The sequence below is a fragment of the Ovis canadensis genome, chromosome 2, assembly GCF_042477335.2.
Source record: "Ovis canadensis isolate MfBH-ARS-UI-01 breed Bighorn chromosome 2, ARS-UI_OviCan_v2, whole genome shotgun sequence".
NCBI lineage: Eukaryota > Metazoa > Chordata > Mammalia > Artiodactyla > Bovidae > Ovis > Ovis canadensis.
Window position 1 is genome coordinate 174,838,801 of NC_091246.1, and position 21,482 is coordinate 174,860,282.

At 34.6% G+C, this 21,482-nt stretch overlaps 1 protein-coding gene across 1 annotated transcript in view; it reads left to right on the forward strand.

Annotated features, from left to right (window-relative positions):
* The window catches only part of LRP1B (LDL receptor related protein 1B), a 1,961,274-nt gene that overhangs the window by 1,165,196 nt on the left and 774,596 nt on the right, over window positions 1–21,482 (forward strand). Inside the window, exons 23-25 of the mRNA XM_069573760.1 lie at window positions 199–444; window positions 16,152–16,349; window positions 17,761–17,965. Of these exons, the coding sequence (XP_069429861.1) occupies window positions 199–444; window positions 16,152–16,349; window positions 17,761–17,965 (649 nt within the window). The remainder of the gene's footprint in view (window positions 1–198; window positions 445–16,151; window positions 16,350–17,760; window positions 17,966–21,482) is intronic.

A 21,482-nucleotide genomic window follows, 5' to 3' on the forward strand; every position in this document is an offset into this window, starting at 1 on the left:
TCATTGAATAAATTTTTCATCATCCTTTCATCCTTTCATCACCCTTTAGGACTAAATTTTTTTAAAAAAATCTGAAAAATCTTTCTAAATTTATTTATAATCTTTAATTCTAGATTTAAAGAAATGAGTTCAGTGATTAGCATTTAATTGAACAAAGCAATTAATATTGCCCGATTATCTGTTCCTCTTCTTTTATAGATGAATGTTCACTGAACAATGGAGGCTGTAGCAACCACTGTTCTGTTGTTCCTGGAAGAGGAATTGTCTGTTCATGCCCTGAAGGGCTTCAACTCGGCAGAGACAATAAAACGTGTGAAATTGTAGATTATTGTAGCAATCATCTAAAGTGCAGTCAAGTGTGTGAACAGCACAAGCAGACAGTCAAGTGCTCATGTTATGAAGGGTGGAAGCTGGATGTGGATGGTGAAAGTTGCACAAGTGTCGGTAAGTAGATGTATATTTTGCTATATTTAAAAATAGCAAGTGGTGTGTGTTTCTGTATTGTGTATCTTGCTATATTTAAGAATGGATATTGAGAAAAAAATATCCAAAAACAACTCAGATAATTACTAATGGATTTGATTAATTTTAGAAAAGGCATTAAAGTATAATGCACCATATTAGACCTATGCCAAAATCTTTTGGACAAAAAAAATATTACAATAATCCTTTACCATTACAAGCTATCTGATTATCTTTTCTTTAAATACCTGCTTTTGTTATCTTTCTCCACAGGTGCTTATTTTTCTATTCTCCAAAGCTTTTACTTTTATTTATATGTAAGTGCTTTTTATAACCCCATAAAATCTGGCCCTGTCCCACACTTCATCTGAGTCTGTGCTTAGTCATTCGTGTCCAAGTTTCTACAACCCCATGGACTGCAGCCTGCCAGGCTCCTCTGTCCTTGGGGATTTTCCAGGCAAGAATACTGGAGTGGGTTGCCATTCCCTCCTCCAGGGGGTCTTCCCAAACCAGGGATCGATCTCAGGTCTCCCACACTGCAGGCGGATTCTTCACTGTTTGAGCCACCATCTGTATCTCTACTGCTCTTGGAAACAACTTAACTCTGGTTGTATTCTCTTGCTTGCACATTTAAGACATTCTGCTGATTCTCTAGGTCATATTCCACAGTAGGAAAAGCAAATGAACACTACGGAACATGCCCAAATTTGAAATCTTATCCTGTAGCTGGCAATCATAGTGTATTTGACCCCAGGCAGGTAACCCAAAACTTTTGAGCTTTGGTTTTCTCATCTTTCAAATATCAATGCCCAGCACAACAACATGTTGCAAAAATGACAAGAAGCACTTTTACTATGCCCCACACTCATTCAGCGCTTAGTGAGTGGTGGTTTCCCATTAACTTCTCTAGATTATTAGTCTGAGTCACTGGGCACTAAGAGGTCCATGGATAGAATTGGAGGGGGTCCATGAAGTTTCTTAAGGAAAAATTTTACCCTTTCATTTTCTTTAATCTCTCCCTGAAAGTTAACATTTCTTTGAGTTGTGAACGTATGCCACAGAACAGTTTTTGCAGCAACAATGACTATGTCTTTGTGAAGTGACCACTGTGAAATATCACTGTGAAGCAATAGACATATTTATATCATGTTAAAAATTGTTGCTAATATCTCAAAATCTCTCTTACTCTCAGGCTTTGAAAACCACTGCTCCTTCAGTAATGGGAGTCATTTGACCCACTGCTGAATCTTGTTACCAATGTGTTAATTTAAAAAAGCACATATATTCCCCCATCAAAAACTGTTTTTGTTGATATGATAAATGTATTTGAATATATTTGATTCTTTTTTATTTATTTTTGTTATACTTTATTCTAACTGTTTTTGGACTCTAAAAATTTCTGATTAGGAGTACCCAGGCTTCATCAGGATCCAAAGAACCCATATATCATAAACATTTTTCATTTTGCTTCTTCTACTTAGATTGTACTTTCCCTCTTTGTCTCTAAAAATTCTGGATATTTTTAAAACCTTCTAGCACAAATCTTTCTTCTTTAATGGAGTCTTCTTCCAAACATGCTAGCTCTCTCCACTTATTTCTCCTTTCTATATGTAGAATTTGTCTAAAGAAATATATGGTCACATTTATTTATTTATATTTTTATCTCGTTCCTTTACTCTTTACTTCTCCAGTAAGGTAATAGGTGTCTTGAAGTCAGAAATCAAGTTATAGATTTTTTTGTGTTCTACATAGTATCCAATAAACTAATATGCATTTAAAAGGATGATTTTCTCAGAGAATATTAAATTATTTTATTACTTTATTTCAAATGGTGTCTTGTTGTTGTTTTCTCCTGTTAAAATTTGAGTCCTAGAAGCATAAATTTAGCCAACATTCATTTGACTTGTTCTCTTACAGAATTCTTGCACAATGTAATTAGCAAGAAAAATAGCAGTTTATTGAAATAAAGATAACCATTTCATATACATGTTTGGAGTAAGGGAATGATAGATCAAACTTAGATATATAATCATGTTTTACAAGAGAATTGGCTCCATTTCTGATTTTTGGATATAGATGACAAAATGATTGACTTATTATGGCTTTGTACTCTATGAAATCAATACTCTATGAAATCAGTTTAACTCAAGTTAAATATTAGAACAATTCAACTTTTGAATATAGGTTATCAGGCACAAAGGTAACTCTTCTAATGAATTGACCCCTTCTACTCTCAGCTCAGAAAGAAAATCCAATAGTACCATATCATTTCTCACTGTTAAGATTGCTGTGTATCATACCTAGCTTTGTTTATAATTTAACAGAGAAGCAAAATTATATTTTACCTTTTAAAATTAGTATGGACTTTTGTTTGCTGGAAAATATCTGATTACAGTTTTGATTTCCATGCTTGTGATGGGTCTGTTAAGATTTTCTATTTCTTCCTGGTTCAGTTTTGGAAAGTTATACTTTTCTAAGAATTTGTCCATTTCTTCCAAGTTATCCATTTTATTGGCATTTAGTCCCCAATAGTAGTCTCTTATGATCCTTTGTATTTCTGTGTTGTCTGTTGTGATTTCTCCATTTTCATCTCTGATTTTGTTGATTTGATTCTTCTCCTTTTTTTTTGGTAAGCCTGACTAATGCTTTGTCTGTTTCATTTATCTTCTCAAAAAACCAGCTCTTAGTTTTGTTGATTTTTGCTATGGTCTCCTTTGTTTCTTTTTCACTTATTTCTCCCCCAAGTTTTATGATTTCATTTCTTCTACTAATCCTGGGGTTCTTTATTTCTTCCTTTTCTAGTTGCTTTAGGTATAGAGTTAGATTATTTATTTGACTTTTCTCTTGTTTCTTGAGGTAAGCTTGTATTGCTATGACCCTTCCCCTTAGCACTACTTTTACTGAGTCCCATAGGTTTTGGGTTGTTGTGTTTTCATTTTCATTCTTTCTATGCATATTTCGATTTTTTTTTATTTTTCTTGATTTGTTGGTTACTCAGAGCATGTTGTTTAGCCTCCATATGTTGGTATTTTTAATAGGTTGGTTTTTTTTTTCCCTGTAGTTGACAACCAGTCTTAACAGATTGTGATCAGAAAAGATGTTTGGAATGATTTCAATTATTTGAATTTACCAAGGTTAGACTTAAGGCCCAGGATGTGATCTATCCTGGAGAAGGTTCCGTGTGAACTTGAGAAAAAGGTGAAATTCATTGTTTTGGGGTGTAATGTCCCATAGATACCAATCAGGTCTAACTGGTCCAGTGTATCATTTAAAGTCTGCGTTTCCTTGCTAATTTTCTGTTTAGTTGATCTATCCCTAGGTGTGAGTAGAGTACTAAAGTCTGTCACTATTATTGTGTTACTGTTAATTACCCCTTTCATACTTGCTAGCATTTGCCTTACATATTGCTGTGCTCCTATATTGGGTGTATCTATATTTATAATTATTATATCTTCTTCTTGGATTAACCCTTGACCAGATGGCTTCACAGCTGAATTCTACCAAAAATTTAGAGAAGAGCTAATACCTATCCTACTCAAACTCTTCCAGAAAATTGCAGAGGAAGGTAAACTTCCAAACTCATTCTGTGAGGCCACCATAACCCTAATACCTAAACCAGACAAAGATGCCACACACAAAAAAAGAAAACTACAGGCCAATATCACTGATGAACATAGATGCAAAAATCCTTTACATGACCAAGTGAGCTTTATCCCAAGGATGCAAGGATTCTTTAATATTGGCAAATCAATCAATGTGATACACCACATTAACAAATTGAAAGATAAAAACCATATTATTATCTCAAGTGATGCAGAGAAAGCTTTTGACAAAATTCAACATCCATTTATGATAAAAAAAAAACCTCCAGAAAGCAGGCATAGAAGGAACATAGCTCAACATAATAAAAGCCATATATGATAAACCCACAGCAAACATTATCCTCAATGGTGAAAAATTGAAAGCATTTTCCCTAAAGTCAGGAGTAAGACAAGGATGCCCACTCTCACCACTACTATTCAACATAGTTTTGGAAGTTTTAGCCACAACAATCAGAGAAGAAAAATAAATAAAAGGAATGCAGATTGGAAAAGAAGAAGTAAAACTCTCACTGTTTGCAGATGGCATCATCCTCTACATAGAAAGCCCTAAAGACTCCACCAGAAAATTACTAGAGCTAACCAATGAATATATTAAAGATGCAGGATGTAAAATCAGCACACAGAAATCCCTTGCATTCCTATACACTAACAATGAGAAAACAGAAAGACAAATTAAGGAAACAATTCCATTCACCATTGTGACAAAAAGAATAAAATACTTAGGAATAAATCTACCTAAAGAAACAAAAGACCTATATATAGAAGACTGTAAAACACTGATGAAAGAAATCAAAGATGACACAAATCGATGGAGAAATATACTATGTTCATGGATCAGAAGAATTGATATAGTGAACATGAGTGTAATACCTGAAGCAATCTATAGATTCAATGCAATCCCTATCAAGCTACCAATGGTATTTTTCAGAGAACTAGAACAAATCATTTCACAATTTGTATGGAAATATGAAAAACCTTGAATAGCCAAAGCAATCTTGAGAAAGAAGAATGGAACAGGAGGAATCAACCCACCTGACTTTAGACTATACTACAAAGCTACAGTCATCAAGACAGTATGATACCAGCAGAAAGACAAAAATATAGACCAGTGGAACAAAATAGAAAGCCCAGAGATAAATCCACGCACTTATGATCACCTTCTCTTTGACAAAGGAGGCAAGAATACACAGTGGAGAAAAGACAATCTCCTTAACAAGTGATGCTGGGAAAACTGTTCAACCACTTGTAAAAGAATGAAACTAGAATACTTTCTAACACCATGCACAAAAAATAAATTCAAAATGGATTAAACATCTAAATCTAAGACCAGAAAGTATAAAACTTCTAGAGGAAAACATAGGCAAAACAGTATCTGACATAAATCAGAGCAGGATCCTCTATGACCCACCTCTCAGAGTAATGGAAATAAAAGCAAAAATAAACAAATGGGACCTAATTAAACTTAAAAGCTTTTGAGAAATGAAGGAAATTATAAGCAAGGTGAAAAAACAGCCTTTAGAATGGGAGAAAAGTATAGCAAATGAAGCAACTGACAAAGAATTAATCTCAAAAATATACAAGTAGCTCCTGCAGCTCAATTCCAGAAAAATAAGCGACCTAATCAAAAAATGGGCCAAAGAACTAAAGAGACATTTCTCCACAGAAGACATCAGATGGCTAACAAACACAAAAAGATGCTCAACGTCACTCATTATCAGAGAAAGGCAAATCAAAACCACCATGAGGTACCATCTCATGCCAGTCAGAATAGCTGCTATCAAAAAGTCTACAAACAATAAATGCTGGAGAGGGTGAGGAGAAAAAGGAACCCTCTTACACAGTTGGTAGGAATGCAAACTAGCACAACCACTATGGAGAACAGGATGGAGACTCCTTAAAAAACTGGAAATAGAACTGCCATTTGACCTAGCAATCCCACTGCTAGGCATACAACCGAGGAAACCAGAATTGAAAGAGACACATGTACCCCAATGTTCATCGTAGCATTGTTTATGATAGCCAGGACATGGAAGCAACCTAGATGTCCATTGGTAGATGAATGGATAAGAAAGCTGTGGTACATATGCACAATGGAATATTACTCAGCCATTGGAAAGAATGCATTTGAATCAGTTCTAATGAGGTGGATGAAACTGGAGCCTATTATAGAGTGAAGTAAGTCACAAAGAAAAACACCAATACAATATACTAATACATATATATGGAATTTAGAAAGATGGTAACAATGACCCTATATGCAAGATAGCAAAAGAGACACAGATGTATAGAACAGTCTTTTGGACTCTGTGGGAGAAGGCAAGGGTGGGATGATTTGAGACGGTAGTGTTAAAACATGTATATTATCATATGTGAAGCAGATTGCCAGTCCAGGTTCAATGCATGAGACAGGGTGCTCAGAGCTGGTTCACTGGGATGACCCTGGGGGATGGGATGGGGAGGGAAGTGGGAGGGGGGTTCTGGATGGGGAACACATGTGTGCCCATGGCTGATTCATGTTGATATTTGACAAAAACTATTATAATATTGTAAAGTAATTAGCCTCCAATTAAAATAAATAAATTAATTTAAAAATAAAAAAATAAAATTAGTATAGAAATCTTTTCCTGCTAATAATTTAGCACTTTCCTAATATACAGTATACTAAATACCATTATCATCATTTATATTGTTGCAGATAATAAAGGTTTTGTTAGGCATTAAAATTTATTTTTTATTTAAGCCAATTTTCATATATAAAAAGAAATTGAGTCTGTCTTTTTTTCACATCATTTCTTTTTGAAAAACCTACAGCAAATTTATAGTTCAAATTTGAATCAGTTCTGATGAGATGGATGAAACTGGAGCCGATTATACAGAGTGAAGTAAGCCAGAAAGAAAAACACCAATACAGTATACTAACACATATATATGGAATTTAGGAAGATGGCAATGACGACCCTGTATGCAAGACAGGGAAAGAGACACAGATGTGTATAACGGACTTTTGGACTCAGAGGGAGAGGGAGAGGGTGGGATGATTTGGGAGAATGACATTCTAACATGTATACTATCATGTGAATTGAATCGCCAGTCTATGTCTGACGCAGGATGCAGCATGCTTGGGGCTGGTGCATGGGGATGACCCAGAAAGATGTTATGGGGAGGGAGGTGGGAGGGGGGTTCATGTTTGGGAATGCATGTAAGAATTAAAGATTTTAAAATTTAAAAAATAAAAAACTAAAAAAAAAAAAATGAATTGACTATTAACTATTGGGCTTTAAAAGTAAAATTTCTTTTTCTTGCTCTCTTTTGTTCCTTTTTTCCATCATTCCTGAGAGCTTCTTTTTAAAATGTGTTCTCATTATTGAATGCAATATCTGTGATTAATCTTGACATTTTAAAAATAAAATAATAATACTCTTTATGTCTCAAATTACAAGTATGACTCACTCATTTATTTTCCTCTTGAATTTTCCTCTGTAGTTGTCTCATGATTTACTCTTTTCTTTTCCAATAATTCCTTCCTAAATTTTTGCACTCTGTACTTGGCTGAATTGCTGAGCTCATTACTCTATTTTTCTCTAGGTTCACTTTTGACATTTTATTAGTTAACTATAATAAGGTTTTCAAAAGACTTTTTATGATTGTTATTTTTTTTTTTTTATGCCTGTAAACCTCACTTCTCTTAGGCATTTGGATACTTTATTTTGTCAGCTCTTTAAATATTCCCTCTTCAGTACATATTTGTTAATCACTTTTCTCCTAAGTATTTTATTTTTACTTATAATAACCCAGAATACTTCTACTGACTGCATTTCTTTTTTATTTCTGGTTTCTTTGCCGTTTGGCAGGTAGGCTACTTATAAATTATCAGCATGTTTCTAATAACATCAGAAAGAACATAGTAGCATCCCTCTTTTATTTTCTGTTGGCCTGATTAAGTTAGATTTACCCACCAATATATTTCTTTGTTTTTAATCACATTTTCTAAAATGTTTTTAAGATTATATTTTAAAATTTATATATTTTCTTAAAAAAAAGAGATCATGGATATAAATAAAAATGTATAAACATAGTAACCACCTATTAGTACATAGTAACCACCTATTAGTACCACCTATTAGTCCATCACCTAAACTTTCTACAGTTATTTTTGAAGGTCCATTTTATTTTATATGTTTTATTGAGTTATAGTTGATTTGGAGCTCCATTTATTTATTTTTCTTCAGAGTTCCATTTATTTTATATTTTTATTGAGTTATAGTTGATTTGGAGCTCCATTTATTTATTTTTCTTCAGAGTTCCATTTATTTTATATTTTTATTGAGTTATAGTTGATTTGGAGCTCCATTTATAACTTGTTTTTTTTTTTTTGCACCCAAATATTTATTTGCATCCAATAATTTTTTGCACCCAAACTTTAATTCTATGAAAAAAGCATCTGTACTGCAGCACAGAGTTGCACATATTGTCTTGATGATGACAGTACTCACTCTGGCCTAATTTTTGTCATCCTCCTGTTTCTAAACTCCAGTAGTTGGTGATGGACAGGGAGGCCTGGCATGCTGCCATCCATGGGGTCACAGAGAGTCAGACACGACCGAACTGAACAGTTCTACAGCTTGTGAAAAGTAAAATATTAAAAAGTTGAAGAAATGTGGTGTTTTTATTGTAAAGGGAGAGGGTAATCTAATCTGGAAGATGAGAATTAATGGAAAGAATTTAGTGAGAATAAGAACATAGTAAGAATAAAATGATGTTTATAATTCGATGGTCTATCTTGGAGTACAATGGAAGTTAATGGTGAAGAGATCAGGAGAATGAATTTGATCGTGGGGCAGGGGGACGGAGGTGGTGCAGGGAGGACATTTATAATCGGGTCATCCGTTCCTTTATCTGTCTTAATAAAGTGAGATTTATGCCTGTCAGTCTATATCTGTGATTTTAAAATAAGTCTTTATTATGAAAAGAACCTCAAATCATTCAGCCTGTCATTCAGGACTTTCTTCATTTTTGTTCATTTAATCTCTTCAATCTGATGTGTCGTTTTTCTCCACTGTGGGTTTTCACTCCATGCACATTATTTCTGATTTCATCATTATTAATGATAGCAAATGCATGATGGCCAAGAATGTATGAGGTACTTTCATATATATCACTTCATTTTGCGGTCTCCTTCATGTACACTTCTCATTGTCACATGTGACTGTCAAGTATGATAATATCTTCTGCATTCTCTCTGAAAACTTGAATCCTATACTCTACTCACATCTCTCTCCTCTGTAAGTTATTTCTTTCTTTCTTTCTTTCTTTCTTTTTGCTTTTTATTTATTTTTTTTAATGGAAGTATAGTTGATTTACAATATATTAGTTTCAGGTGAACAAAAAAGTGGTTCAGTTTTATCTATATTATTTTTCATATTATTTTCCCTTGTAAGTTATTAGAAAATATTGAGCATAATTCCCTGTGCTATACAGTAGGTCCTTATAGTTTGTCTATTTTATGTTATATATAGTATAATATAGTATAGTATATAATATATACTATATAATATAGTATAGTATAGTTAGTCCTCAAATCCATATGAATCATTTCTGGAAGTTAATTATAATATTGTTGATAGCTTCCATTTATCAAGTATCTAAAATGTTATAGGTAATTTATTTGTAGGTAGGTAATATAATTTGTATACCCATTGAAACTAAGACCAGAAGATTACTTCATTTACTCAGAGCCTATGGTAAAGAGATGCTGCTGCTAAGTCACTTCAGTCATGTCTGACCCTGTGCAACTCCATAGACAGCAGCCCACCAGGCTCCCCCGTAGCTGGGATTCTCCAGGCAAGAACACTGGAGTGGGTTGCCATTTCCTTCTCCAATGCATGAAAGTGAAAAGTGAAAGTGAAGTCGCTCAGTCGTGTCTGACTCTTAGCGACCCCATGGACTGCAGCCCACCAGGCTCCTCCATCCATGGGATTTCCCAAGCAAGAGTACTGGAGTGAGGTGCCATTGCCTTCTCCAAAAGAGATGCTAGAGAAGAGCTTTTGAACTTCATTACTCATGACTCCAGGAACTTTTACAAGCTGTTCTGAAGATCCAGTTCATCTCTATTTACTATGTGCCCTCAAATTCCCATGATGTCTTTGAATAGTCTGTTTTATAAGCTTATTTCTATTACTTACACCTAAACTTTTTTTTCAAAGCAGAGATTAAATCAAATTATTTTATGCTTCTTTTGAAATATATGAAAATTGTGTAGTAAATGCTAATTGAATATAAAAATGCCCTTTATTACTTAAAATACCAATATATTTTCACTATGTTTTTACCATCTGTGCTATGAGTACAATTAATATGTTGCTTCTAACCACGATGTGTAATCATATGACATGTAGTACCAGTTTCTGTTTATCCATTCTATCACATAGGTTCACTCAAATCATCCCTGATCTTTACACAAATACCACTGCCATAGACATAGATTTATCTATGTTTTTATAAATCTGCTTGAAAATTTTCAAGACTAAAGTACCCAACTCATGGGATATACTTATATTTACTATGAATAAGTAGAACCAGTTGTTCTTCAGAGTGACTGAACAGACTACATCTACACCAACAATACATGTCCAAAGTCCCCACATCCTTGCCAGCTCAAAATTATCCAACATTCTAATTTTTTTCCACAATATATAGCAGTTAGGAGTATAATGATATTTTTCATTGCTTTAGTTGGTATTTTTTCTTATTATTTATATATGAATTTGGGCATTTCTCTATATACCTGTTAGTCTTTTGCATCTCTACATTTACTTTGGTTATTTTCATGTTAAGATTATTGCCTTCCCTTATTGATTCAGAGAAATTAGCCATCCATACTAAATTTTAGACATTTCAAGCATCTCCATTCAGTTATCCATCTATTAATTTCATTCACATTGACCTTTGTTAACCAATTCCACTTTATCGTTCTCCTTTTTATTCACTTCTTTCTTTACTCCATTTCTTTTCTTCTTTCAGTAATAATTTTTATCACCTCCATATTCAGTGTCTTCTGGGCTAGCTATTTATTTGTTGATTCTAATAATAAGGCCCTGGGCCATGTCATACAATCCCTTACCCCAGTGCATTTGCAGTCAAGCGATTTTGTTTTTAATGGTTTACACGTTGTTTTTTTTTTTTTTTTTCCCCTAAGGTTTATTTATTTTTTAATTTTTGGCTGTGCTCGATCTTCATTGCTGAGCATGGGCTTTCTCTAGTTGTAGAGAGCAGAGCCTACTCTCTAGGTGTGGTGTGTGGGCTTCTCATTACAGTAGCTTATCTTGTTTTGGAGCGCAGGTTCTAGGGTGTGCAGGCTTCAGTAGTTGTGGGTCCCAGACTCTAGAGCACAGGCTTAGTAGTTGTGATATGTAGTCTTAGTTTTCCGCTGCATGTGGAATCTTCCTGGAGCAGGGATCAAACCCATTTCCCCTGCATTGACAGCCAGATTCTCACCCACTAGACCACCAGGGGAGCCCTGTGCTCATGCTCTCCCTCTCTCTTGGTCTCTGACTTTCTCTTTCACAAATACAAACAGACATCAAATGCAGATTCTTGCCACTTAAGAGTCTGTTCTACCCTTCCTTCTATAGATTCTGTCCTCTCCCTTCATATATATCACACTTCAGTAATGCTTGACTATCATTCATTCCCAGCATAGCTAGAGCTGAATTAATGGAAAAAAGGTAGCAGTAATATATATTGAGCTAGAGAAACAATAGACCATTTATTACTTAGTGAGTTTCTACTGTGTAAAAGAAATGTATCTGATATGGGAAGAGAGAAATCCAAATAAATTCTTATATATGAGCGCAGAGAAGACAGTAAAAATTCTGAAATAGAAGGAGAGAAAACACTATAGCTATAATATCATTTTGTGTTTAATATTACATGTATGAAAAATAATTAGGAGCTATTCATATAGAATTGCTAGCTGTAGAGTTATAATCACAATTTACCCTAAGAGGACTATAGAGGGACTCTTTTCCTTAGACAAGTCATCTATTGTTTTCATATTCTATCTTGTAAAAATTATTGTGCAAACCTGAAATGGAAATGAAAGAAAATCAAAGAAAATAGATAGAAAATTACAATATTTTAAACATTTTTAAAAAGCTACTTCTGATGTGCTGTTTATAAACATGGAATTCATTACTATAAAATGTAAACTGTAAGCTTATTTTTTGTGTGTATGTAAACTCATAATATGCTAAAGTAGAAAAATTCCAAGCCACTTCTTTGTAGAGTGTGATGTCCTGGCCTGAGCTGTTAAATTCAGTCACTTACTAGACAGGAGCTAGTATACTAGAAAAAAATTATTAGAAGACTGTAAAAATGATGACTGTTTCACCTTTTGTTGATACTCATTTCAAATCAAGTTTGCCTCAAAAAAATTTTATATATCTACATCAAAACTAAATCACTGAAAATTTAATTGTGTTTTATTGTTAAATGTTTTATATAGAGTTTTTGTTTGTTTTCCTTAAAGAAAAGACCATTGTGAGACCTGTAATTTTTAAAACTAGTCTTTTTTTTTTGTTTTCATTTCAAAGTCTTTTAAAACTAGTCTTTATAATTTCCCAGTAGTATGTAAAATGACATATTGGATTATTTATTTTAGCTTTCATTATTCTCTCAAAGAGAAAATAGTAACAACAAACCCAAAGAAGTTTTATTTTGATCATGTTTTTCTCTATTTTATCAATTTCTATAGTTTTATTGATTATATTCTTCCTAATTCCTGTGAGTTAGTTCCTTTTATATTTTCTGAATTATTGAGTTGAAATATTATTTTTTGTATGTTTGAATACTCTAGTCAACTAGTGTAAATATACAGGGAAGAAAAACATTAAATTGTCAGAATGCTATATTGTCTTTCTTTATGTAGATAGGAAAATTTTCAGAGTTGAGTTTAGTTATACAGAGTAATCAAATGAAGTAAAAATACATGATTTTTAGTTAACAGTGGACTAAAAATAACATATGTACTGTTTGTTACTTTTTATAAATTTCCACATTTATTACCATATTTCTTTTTTCTTAAAACAGATAAATTGAGATACACAATTCAGTGGTCTATAGTGTATTTAGAGAGTAATACAACTGTTACTATTGTCTAATTTTAGAGTATTTTAAGCGCCCTCAACAAACCCGACAGACATTAGAAATTACTCCCCATAAACCCCTACACGTGACTCTGGCAACCACTAGTTTATTTTTTGTCTCTGTAGATTTGCCTATTTGGACATTGCATAGAAATGGAATCAGTTCAGTTCAGTTCAGTCACTCAGTCGTGTCCGACTCTTTGAGACCCCATGAATCGCAGCATGCCAGGCCTCCCTGTTCATCACCAACTCCCAGAGTTCACTCAGATTCACATCCATCGAGTCAATGATGCCATCTAGCCATCTCATCCTCTGTCATCCCCTTCTGCTCCTGCCCCCAATCCCTCCCAGCATCAAAGTCTTTTCCAATGAGTCAACACTTCACATGAGGTGGCCAAAGTACTGGAGTTTCAGCTTTCGCATCATTCTTTCCAAAGAAATCCCAGGACTGATCTCCTTCAGAATGGACTGGTTGGATCTCCTTGCAGTCCAAAGGAATCTCAAGAATCTTCTCCAACGCCACAGTTCAAAGGCATCAATTCTTCGGCGCTCAGCCTTCTTCACAGTCCAACTCTCATATCCATACATGACCACAGGAAAAACCATAGCCTTGACTAAACGGACCTTAGTTTGCAAAGCAATGTCTCTGCTTTTGAATATGCTATCTAGGTTGGTCATAACTTTTCTTCCAAGGAGTAAGCTTCTTTTAATTTCATGGCTGTAATCATCTGCAGTGGTTTTGGAGCCCCCCAAAATAAAGTCTGACACTGTTTCCACTGTTTCCCCGTCTATTTCCCATGAAGTGATGGGACCAGATGCTATGATCTTTGTTTTCTGAATGTTGAGCTTTAAGCCAACATTTTTACTCTCCTCTTTCACTTTCATCAAGAGGCTTTTTAATTCCTCTTCACTTCCTCCCGTAAGGGTAGTGTCATCTGCATAAATGAGGTTATTGATATTTCTCCCTGCAATCTTAATTCCAGTTTGTGTTTCATCCAGCCCAGCCTTTCTCATGATGTACTCTACATAGAAGTTAAATAAGCAGGATGGCAATATACAGCCTTGAAGTACTCCTTTTCCTATTTGGAACCAGTCTGTTGTTCCATGTCCAGTTCTAACTGTTGCTTCCTTACCTGCATATAGATTTCTCAAGAGGCAGGTCAGGTCATCTGGTATTCCCATCTCTTGAAGAATTTTCCACAGTTGATTGTGATCCACACAGTCAAAGGCTTTGGCATAGTCAATAAAGCAGAAATAGATATTTTTCTGGAACTAGATATTAAATGTTAGGGACAACATAATGAGTGAGACTGACAAGATCCTATTTAAGAGAGTTTGTAGTCCAGTAAATAAGGGCAATACCAAACAAAAATACTGATTTTAAATTGTACTCTAAAGAGAATAAAGAGGCTATAGTGAAATAGAATAATGAAGATGTGGTAACTGATCAGGGAAGACATCTCTGAGGAAATGAGATTAATAAGAAGCCAAAGTGATTTCCCAGATGACTCAGATGGTAAAGAATCTGCCTGCTGTGTGGGAGACCCGGGTTCGATCCCAGGTTTTAGAGATCCCCTGGAGAAGGAAATAGCAATCCACTTGATTATTCTTGCCTGGGAAACCCCTTCGACAGAGGAGCCTGACTTGCTACAGTCCATGGGCTCACAAAGAGTTGGACATGAATGAGCAACTAACACATACATAGTAAGAACAGTATATCTGGTTACAGTTGACAAAAATCCAGTTCTAATGAAGTGCAATAGAGTTAAATGCATTTGCACAGGGGATTTGAAGAAAGGAGGTAGGCTTAGGGAAAACTGGAACTATGAGTTTGAATGTCCTTAGGATATGGCCCTTCTCCTGGTCATCAGTTTTTGTTTCTGAGGCTTTTTTTCTCTTCTCCTACAATACTACAAGTAGACTTAAAGTACAAGGGCATGAATGACATACTCGGCTGAGAAATATGCAAAGAAACTTTTTATCCTCAACTTGAAAACTTCTCTGAAAGTTTAAAAACCCATCTTCCTGACTTAGATCTTATATACACCTCTTAGGCCAACCATTGTACCCAGGAGTGATTATAATAGCTCACATTCACAAACATGTATAGATTTGGGAGAGGAAAAAGGTTCCCTAAAAAAAGCATACAAGGTTGACAGTAACATGGAAACAGGAGAAATCTTACTGAGCCTGGGTCCCTCCCTCAAAATGTATATTCATAAAGCAGAATTCATGTCTAACAAATATCAGTATGTCCAATAGTAGAGTACTTCATATTTTTCAAAATGGTAATTTTAGTAACTTTTGAGTATTAAAACATTCTTTTTTTATGTACAAAAATATAAAACTTTAATCTTACATCTGTTTTCAAAGCTTCTTCTCTTTCTTCCAGGTCTGGTCCAGGATTAAAAAACTAGTGAGGGAAAAGTTATATATATGATTTTCTTGGGTTTTCTAGAAAGCCACCATCTTCCTAATTATAAGCCCAGTAATTCTCTTCATATAAATTGTCTTTTGTTGGTTTTCTCTCCTTTGTGAATCTAGAGTCATGTGAGGAGCTAAAAGTGACAGAGCTAGTTTTATTCACTTAGCAATTTCTATGGCAATATTTCTAAAGTTTGAACTATCAGTTTAAACGACACTAAAACAAAATCTCACATTCTGTCTTGTAATTGCAGCAATTCTTATATTTTAAAATCAGAATCAGGTATGTAAAAATTCAAGGAATAAAAAAAATTTATAGATTATTTTAATAAATACAGATTAACCTAAGTTTTTCAAGATTCTTTTAAATTTTGGATTATAAGAAGTAGCTCCTCTAATGACAGAAAATTCATAACAAATTGTGCTTTTAAATAAATAGATCTTGACCCCAAGTACTTTATTCTGTTTGCTAAAGCATATAAATATTTCCATATGCCTGTTAACATAAATCTATTTTCAGATCCTTTTGAAGCATTCATCATCTTTTCTATTCGCCATGAGATCAGAAGGATTGATCTTCATAAAAGAGACTATAGTCTGCTTGTTCCTGGATTGAGAAACACAATAGCACTTGACTTTCACTTCAATCAAAGTTTACTTTATTGGACAGATGTTGTAGAAGACCGAATATACCGGGGCAAGCTTTCTGAAAGTGGAGGTACATCCATTACAATTTTGACTTAATTGTGGGATTAATTTCTAACTGAAAATTTCAGAAAAAATATGTTGTAATCAGAAGGAATTTTGATTACTCTTTGGTTTCTTATCTTCTCCCTCATATGTGGAAATCCAGGGGTATGAAGTATGTGTGACGATATGTTGGAGGGGGGGTGAAGGCCTATACTATTCACACTATTTTCAAATTGTGAGCATTTTGGTGCATATTCAATGGTAAAATTTATTTATAAGAGAAAAATGACTGTCTTCTAATTACTATACATAATTTTTGTGAGTTAAAATAGCTTTGTTTTTTTATGGTTTTCGTCTTCTAGCATCATTCAAAGAAATGATAAATTATTACAAAGATTGTTAATATGAGCTAAATAAGTTTTCCCATAATTTGGCATCTCTTTTTCCAATCTAGGCTTTCCTAGGCAAGATCTTGAGATAAATATATGTCATAATTCTCTTGAAAATCTTAGATCTGTATAACATTCCAAAGGCCAGGTATTTCTATCAAAATCTAAATTCCTCCTTAAATCACCATTACAATTTTGGAAAATGTAGTGTTCAAACACAATGTAATTATGATGTGTGAATCTGTGTCTTATATTACAAAGTATTGATTTCAATTTCAAATGATGGGTTTAGATCCATGATTTTACATGGTTAACTGTTAAAAAAAAATGTCTAACAAAAGCACTGGCAATGTCATAAGTTATAAAGTGTTAATTCCAAAAGAAATGAAGGACATAAATAAAAATAGTTCTGGGTATTACTCAATTGTTTATTTTTATTTAGCCCACACTACAGGCTTCTTCCTTTATTTTCAAACATGTTATATTCTACAAGTCAAAATACAAATCAGAAATGTTATATTGGCTCAGAAATCTGTGGGGAGCTATAATTTGAGGATTATTTTTAAGGCTAAATGCCATAACATCGATCTTTTCAGTCATGCTTTAAAAGAGTAGCTGCCTGGCTAGATGCAGATTGCCCCAGGTGGACTTTTTATTCTTCCCTGAAGATCAGTGTTTGAATTGCATTACACTGATTTTAACCAGCAAGTTATTATCATTTCCAAAATTCCTTGTTCTGCCTGAAAAATCAGAAACATGACATAACTTTTTTGCAACCTAAGCATTGTTATTAGCCTCAGAGTTGTTTAAAAATTCTGTTATGCTGTCAGTGAAAGGATTTAAGAGATTAAAAACCTCTCCTGGGAAAAATCATTAATTCTAAATTTGGGGCCATGTTAAAGTCTCTCTGTGTCAGGTAATACTTTTACACTCTATCTCTCAAAGTTAATATAATGTTAAATACTTCATACTGCTGATAAGGACACCTTTTCCTTAGTGCTTAGTGGGTCACTTAAATGGATGCTTGTGTTGGTTTCTCTCTTTTTGTAGGTGTCAGTGCTATTGAAGTGGTTGTGGAACATGGCCTGGCTACCCCAGAAGGATTGACTGTTGACTGGATAGCAGGCAACATATACTGGATAGACAGCAATCTGGACCAAATTGAAGTGGCCAAACTAGATGGTTCCTTAAGAACTACACTCATTGCAGGAGCTATGGAACACCCCAGGGCCATCGCTCTGGACCCAAGATTTGGGTAAAGAAGTTTGCCTTTCATAGATTCACTTTGGCATAAAATATTACCTTTAAAATTAATATTGGATTCAATTTTCTCATAAATTAGAAGTCAAAGTGCTTATTTTGTGCATGTAAATATGTGTGTATATACTTGTGGAAAAGGCAATGGCAACCCACTCCAGTACTCTTGCCTGGAAAATCCCATGGACGGAGGAGCCTGGTAGGCTGCAGTCCACGGAGTCACACAGAGTCAGACATGACTGAAGCAACTTAGCAGCATACTTGTGGATGGTTGTATATATAGATGTATGTTTATATTTATATCTACAATTATGCATGTGTGCTCAGTACTCAGTCACACTGAACTTTTTGCAAACCTATGCACTGTAGCCAGCCAGGCTCCTCTGTATATGGGGTTTTCCAGGCAACAGTACTTGAGTGGGTTGCCATTTCCTTCTCTAAGGGATCTTTCTGACCCAGGGATTGAACTCTGGTCTCCTTAATTGCAAACAGATTATTTTACGGTCTGAGCCACCAGGGAAGCCGATGTATATATCAACCAATTTTAGACTGTCACCATGAATTTGATATAAAATTGCTTACATAGGTACTTTTAAAGGAGAAAACTTTCATTTTTTCCTAAATATGGTCATTAGGCCCTTTTGTAAGATACTGTAACTCTATTTTTTTTAATTTAAATTTTATTTTTTAACTTTACAATACTGTGTTGGTTTTGCCATACATTGACACGAATCCACCACAAGTGTACATGAGTTCCCAACCCTGAAGCCCCCTCCCACCTCCCACCCCGTATCATCTCTCTGGGTCATCCCAGTGCACCAGCCCCAAGCATCCTGTATCCTGTATCGAACCTAGTGAAGTGGTAATTTAATGAATTCATTTTTGACCTGCCAAAGAGATGCTGTAGCTATAATTTTGTCTAATGGTTGCAAACCACAGGACCAGTCTTTGGTCCAGTCACAAGTGTTAACCACCTCACCATTTATTTGCATTTGTATGTACTTAGAGATAGTTTAAAAGAAAATTAGATTAAACTTGAAGGAATCCAATGGTGAGATGCTGGCTATAGGGACATTAAAGACAAGACACATTATTGTGGAAGACAAAGTCAAAAGTGTAATCCAGATTATTGCCTCACTGCTTCCCTTCAGTCCTTTGTGAAAGACGAGAAGAGAGACAGTGGATTCGGGGCCAGAGAATAGGGTCCAGCACTGCTCAGTCACTTATCCTCTGGAGAACCTACTCAAGTGTATTATCTTCCTTTAGATCTCCGTATTCTGTTTTGAACATCAGGAACAGTAATGTCTCTTAATTAGATTGTTTTTGAGGAGATAGAATGTGAAATATAATGTATAACTCATCTATATTGGGATACTTTGTTATTACTATTGATTATTTTATATATCCAAAATGATTGTCAAGTCTAAAGGATGATAGAAAGGAAAATTGTTTTGCTCTGTACTTTTAAGTAATACACAGCCTAGGAAGGACCAAGAAAGATGGAGGTCAGAAAGGGGAGTCAGTCAGGAGGGAATTGAATGAGATGCAGAAGAGAAAAGGGAACCTGTGTTTAAGTCAGCTTCCTGGTCCACACACTTTTCTTTGTACACTGTTTTATGTGCAACCCAGAAATCAATAGCTTGGGAATTTTGTTTGTTTTCCTTTTCCTCATTTCAGATATAGACATTAAAGGGGCAAGGTAGCTTGTGTAGAGAAGGTTGCTAGTTTCAAACTGGCAACTGTCATTGTTGTGTTTGTTTTACCTTCCACAGTGTGTTGCATTTATTTGACTTAGTTGCCAAAATTTAAATTTTGAAAGATTTGGAATACAATTCTAGATTTCTGGCTTCTCTTGAAAACGTAGGGAGGTCTGTCAACAACTAACAGAGCAGTAGTGAACATTTTAGGCTGAAGGTATGTCCTCCAGTTTATAGTTTATGCTTGGCCCATTTCACCCATTAACTCCTGTGATAACAGTTAACTAGAAAGAGATCAGGCGTGTTTTATGAGAAATTTCCTTCTCAAACAGACTCTTCCTGAGGGTGCAAGTAGATGGCCCACTTTGACATTTTACTTCCCACAGAGGTCTGCCATCAACAGAGGATTTTTCCCTCAATGTAATAGCTACTGGTGTGGATTTTTTCATGACTTAGACGTACCTATTTGGTAACTGCAGCTTATCTGCATGAGAAACTTTCTGTATAAGGGAAAGCAATATTTTGGAGAAAATGATAATTTTAGCAAGTGTACCATTATGTTAGAAGAACTCTGACTGCTTCACAAAATACAAAGGGCACACACAGAGAAGAAAACAAGGACATAAAACAGGTGTATAAAATTTTTGAAAATACCCTGATCAAACAAAGCAGTTGATCTGGGAATTGAAGCTTCATTTTCTATAGCTTTGAATTGACAATGCTTAGAATAAACTTATTTATCTCAGTTTGTTTGGGGAATAGCCAACCTGAGAGAAGAAAAAGAAAACAGAAATGCAAAACAAACGCAATCCACAGATACTATTTATATGAAAATATTAAGCGCTATTTCAATGATGTAAGGGGATTTCCAGAAGTAAAACAGTTTCTAAGAGTTGAAAATTAGGACAGAAAGCTAGCCTCTGGGGAGGGAAAACCTGATAATGCTTCTAAGAAAAGATGATGTCTTCCCTTGCTAATTGCTACTACAAACTTGTGAGGCTAATTATAATTACAGTGGTAATAATTTTATATAACATTTGAAGAAATAATGCTTGGAAAATTGTTTCTGGTGTGAATGACCAAAGTTCAAATGACAGTACCAATTCACTTAATTCTCTGAATAAATGAAAAGTTTATAGGTTTATCATAATATAATAGAATTTTTATTATTTAAAATTACTTTATAAAAGATTGACATGCATAAAACATGAGGTTCATGTAAACACCTTTAGAGCTTAGTTGTAAATTTAAATTTAAAATGTAGCAGTTAATTTTTAAAAGGTCATACAAATATTAAAATGCTTTCAAATTTATTGTATATTTTGGTAAAAAGTTCATAGACACTTGTAGACATCGGACCTTGCATAAAATAGACTGCTGCTGCTGCTGCTGCTGCTGCTGCGCCACTTCAGCCGTGTCCGACTCTGTGCAAGCCCATAGATGGAGAGCAAAGTAAAAGTAACTATTCCCATTTGCCTCAAATTTTTCATGAAATATGTAAGGAGACTGAGCATCAAAGTTATAGGATCTCCAACGACATTTATATTCTTTTGGGAAATTTTTATTTTTATTTTTTATTATTTTTTACTTTACAATACTGTATTTGTTTTGCCATACATTGACTGCAAGGAGATCCAACCAGTCCATTCTGAAGGAGATCAACCCTGGGATTTCTTTGGAAGGAATGATGCAGAAGCTGAAACTCCAGTACTTTGGCCACCTCATGCGAAGAGTTGACTCATTGGAAAAGACTTTGATGCTGGGAGGGATTGGGGGCAGGAGGAGAAGGGGATGACAGAGGATGAGATGGCTAGTTGG